Below are 4,001 nucleotides of genomic sequence, written 5' to 3'. Positions count from 1 at the left end.
AGAAATAAAACTTGTGTATTTGTTTTACTTATCTTTGTGTTATTTTGTTTTAGATAGTAATGTTAGGATTTGTATAATTTTAAAATTGTTGAATAAGTATTAATAAGTTTAATTGAGTTCATTCTTGATATAAGTGGTGAATTCAAAATAATTCATTTTACATTAAGTAATTTGTTGCATAACTTTCCAAATGACAGATACATGTTGTTTTCTATATAAAAATTAAATAAAAAAAATTCATGTGAAAAATACGGGTCAACCCGACCCGACCCGACCCGCAACCCGATTGACCCGAACCCGATTTTGACCCGCTTAAAGTGACACGTTTTTGACCCGTGACCCGTTTGACCCGTAACCCGATTGACCCGACCCGAACCCGACCCGACCCGCCCGTTTTGCCATGTCTATCTTTGAGTTACATTGCATGATTAGGGTATAGACTTTCACAAAAGGTTCTCTAATCCAGCTTTGCCCTGCAGGAAAAGAATAAATTTGAACTGCAAAATGTTGCATGTAAAAGATAGGAGACAAATTTATGGAATTCGGGTCCACACTGTTATGTCCTGGAAACCCGGCCCTGAAAGGTCTTTAAGAAGGAGTAATGGCTCCATTGTTAAGTTGCTTTACAGTGTGTGGAAAAGCTAGGAAGTGGGCTCGATGCACTCACTTTCTCTTAGTTGAATACGATATGGGTGGGTGAAGGTGCAATTTTTGAGCTCCCAAGCTTTAATGCGCTTACTTTCTTTTAGCTGAATACGATGGGTGAGCAAATTATTGTGTAGCTTTGAGTTCACACAATTTTTCCTTCTATTGCTTTTGTTTTTTTTTTCCCCCAACGTGAGTGTCCAAGTAATTTTGAGTACTTGATTAACCCTTGATAGTGGATGTTGTCCATTTATCTCATACACGACAAATAGTTACATGAAGGAATCCATTAAGAACGATTCTAAAGTATTGGTTGAGACTTAAAAACTCCACTTTCATCATCATATTCATATGCATGAGATTTCATTTTCATGTTACTTTTCTTTCTATTCAAAGTGTTGTTATTATTATTATTGTAAGGATTTTAGTGTTGACACGTAAATTTCATTCTGTGACATTTGCTTGTAATGGTTTTCAAATTTGTTGATATAATTCTCATNTGACCACGTGGATGTCTCTTCCTTGATGCCCAAGAGTGATGGGGCTGATATGCGCCCATAGCAATCTCCGTGTCCTTTGTACCAGACATGGATCTCTGGTTAATGTTGGCAGATCCCACTATTACATACTCATCATCTACTATCATTCCCTTAGCATGTACATAAATCATAAACCGCTTAAACCGTTGTGATTCTGAGACCTGATAGAAAATTTGGATTATGACCAACTCTAAAAGACTTAATTGCTTGCAAAGATATAAAATGAAGCCATATTTCAATGTCCAGTTGATGACACGGGTACATCAGGATGGTGTAATTCCAAAATTTTGAAAACTTCTATATGTATCATAGTAAAAAGTAATAATAATAATAAGAGAGAGAGAGTGTCAAATAACAGAAAATAGTAGAAAAAATTTCAGCATTAGAAGTTACGGACTACCTATATACTTTATGCCAACCACAAACCAATACATGTCATGATGATTTAAAACACCTAAAAAGAAATTTCCATTACCTTGTCAGTATTATCAAAAATATCTTCCCGATTACCAAGGCAATAGAAATTGAGGTAATGTAGAGGATGTAAATCCACCATCTGCATATCTTCCAGTTCTCGTGCAACTATACCATACATCATTTTCATTGTCAGGCCCTGCCAAAAGCAAACAAGTAAAGCTAGAATATGAATGTGAATTGTGTTATTGGTGTTGCCATCATCTATATTGTCCACTTTTAGGACTTAAACACTCACAACAGTATAGTTAAATAGCTATATACCTACTTTAGTTACACTAAAATACAAAAATTTATATTAAAGTAGTAGCTAAAGGTAAAATTTTTACATTCATTACTACAATGCACAACTATATATGGCTGTGCATGGTAGCTGAAAGCTAAAAAAAAAAAATTAATTTTTTTTATTTTGCGCTCACACTACTTTTTATATTTTTTATTCTTTCTGCATTTCATTCTCCTTTCTCTGTGTCTCTCTCCTCACTGCCTCTCCATCTCTTCTTTCTTCCTCCACAAACCCTTCTTTCTTCCTTCACAAACTCATTGCTAATCTGCACTAGCCTTGCCGCTACAGACCCATCGCCGTTGACCCACGCTCGGCCGCCTACCTGACCCATCTCGGCCTTTCTTCTCTATTTTCGGTGTTTCGGCTTTATGTTTCGAGCTATGCTTGTGTTTCGGCTTTGTGTTTTGGGCTATGCTTGTGTGTTGGCTTTGTCTTTCAGGTTTGTGTTTCAGGCTGGGTTTTTGTTTCGAGCATAGGTTTTGGTTTGGCTATGTTGATTTTTCTGCCTTCTTTTTTTGTTCTTCTTCACTAGTTTTGATGGGCACGGCGGGGTTGTGGTCGTGTAATGATTTTTATGGGTTTGATGGTGGTTGTGGTTGTGTGTTGGTAGTTGAATGAAATATTATTTAATTTAGTGTTTATATTATTTTATTGTATTAAAAGCTAAAATAACACCACTACTATAGGATGTGAGAAGGTAAAATAGATCAAGTGACTTTTTATGGTGCTAAAAAGCTAAAAAATTAGCTTCATTGCTGTGGATGGTTCCATGACATCTAAAGATCACAACCTAAAGAAAAGGAAAGAAAAAAAGGGTACAATATAGGTGAATCTAATAACATCTGGAATTGTTATCAATAAATCAATCCAAACCAATAATTGCCAAGAATACAGCCAATAGGTTAGTGGCAGTATAAGATATATAGCATATTATTCAAGGTGATAGAGAAGAAGGCCACAGATGCCAAAAAGAAGTCCTATATTTGCTATTCTTGATTTTTTTATTGTAAGAAAGTATTGGCCATCTGTAGCAATCTTGTCTGTCTCAAGACATGTAACAATATTATAGTCTAAAATTGGATAACTGTATTTTTTATTGATAATTTACACACACCCTATAGGTCTTGAACCCACTACCTCACTTTCCACCTTGCTCTTACAAGGGGAGGAGGTGCCATATGAGCTTGAACCCATTGGCAATAACCATATTACCTGCCAAAAGAGAATTTCTTGCATAGCCGCAGAAGTTGGATCACCCTCAGGCCACATTGGTAAGACAATATACACTGCAAATCTCTCCTTTGCTCTAATTTTACTAGCTATCTTTAATGCCAATTCCATTGGGATTAGATTATCAGCTCCTGCGTATACCATGAAAGTCAATAACTTGAGAAGGTGTTCCATCCAATGAATAAGGAAAGTATTTGGTATTTAGCACATGATTGTTACCCAAATACATATATAGGAAATCCAAATTACAGATCGTAAAGTTAGAAATAATACTAAGGGGAGAGAACAATCAAGTCTATCCTTACAGTGGCTAAAACTAAGTCAAAATGTAGCAATTACTACATACGTTTCAAAATTGACAATATTTCACCAATTTTGTGTGGATGCATTAGCCCATAGTATTATATAAGATTAATATTATAATTATAATCTGGTAACTAAGAAAACATACTGGATATAGAAAAGAGAAATCTAGAGTCTAGTCCTCAAACATAAACCACTAGGACTTGGAGATCTCAAGAATACTAGTTTACATTATTGTATACTTCATAGCATGCATTTTTCGGCAAAAAGAGAATTCAAGTACAAGGAATGGAAACAATATTGTTTAGACAAGAAAGTATATCAATGTGGTGTAACAGAAAATTAAGGACTTGACCTGCATTTTTATATTCTGGCCACGCATATGATGATCCAAAAAAATACTGATTTTCAATATATATGAAATGTTGAGCAGATCTGATTGCCTGGATGTATCCTGTTTGAATGCCTTTATCTATTACCAATTTTTTTGAACAAATAAGGTTCTGCAGTAAAAGAATGCCATT

The 4,001-nt window shown here is 35.0% G+C and overlaps 1 protein-coding gene across 1 annotated transcript in view; it reads right to left on the bottom strand.

The window, feature by feature from the left end:
• Positions 1-4,001, bottom strand: part of LOC112038851 (phospholipase D delta-like) — a 38,796-nt gene that overhangs the window by 17,301 nt on the left and 17,494 nt on the right. Inside the window, exons 2-5 of the mRNA XM_065773731.1 lie at positions 3,833-3,980; positions 3,157-3,305; positions 1,660-1,797; positions 1,150-1,345 (exon numbers count right to left, since the gene is read on the bottom strand). Of these exons, the coding sequence (XP_065629803.1) occupies positions 1,150-1,345; positions 1,660-1,797; positions 3,157-3,305; positions 3,833-3,980 (631 nt within the window). The remainder of the gene's footprint in view (positions 1-1,149; positions 1,346-1,659; positions 1,798-3,156; positions 3,306-3,832; positions 3,981-4,001) is intronic.

This window comes from Quercus suber, unplaced genomic scaffold (assembly GCF_002906115.3).
Source record: "Quercus suber isolate HL8 unplaced genomic scaffold, Cork oak 2.0 scaffold_79, whole genome shotgun sequence".
Classification (NCBI taxonomy): domain Eukaryota; kingdom Viridiplantae; phylum Streptophyta; class Magnoliopsida; order Fagales; family Fagaceae; genus Quercus; species Quercus suber.
The sequence above is the reverse complement of the archived record's forward strand: the minus strand, read 5'-3'. Positions and strand labels throughout refer to the sequence as shown.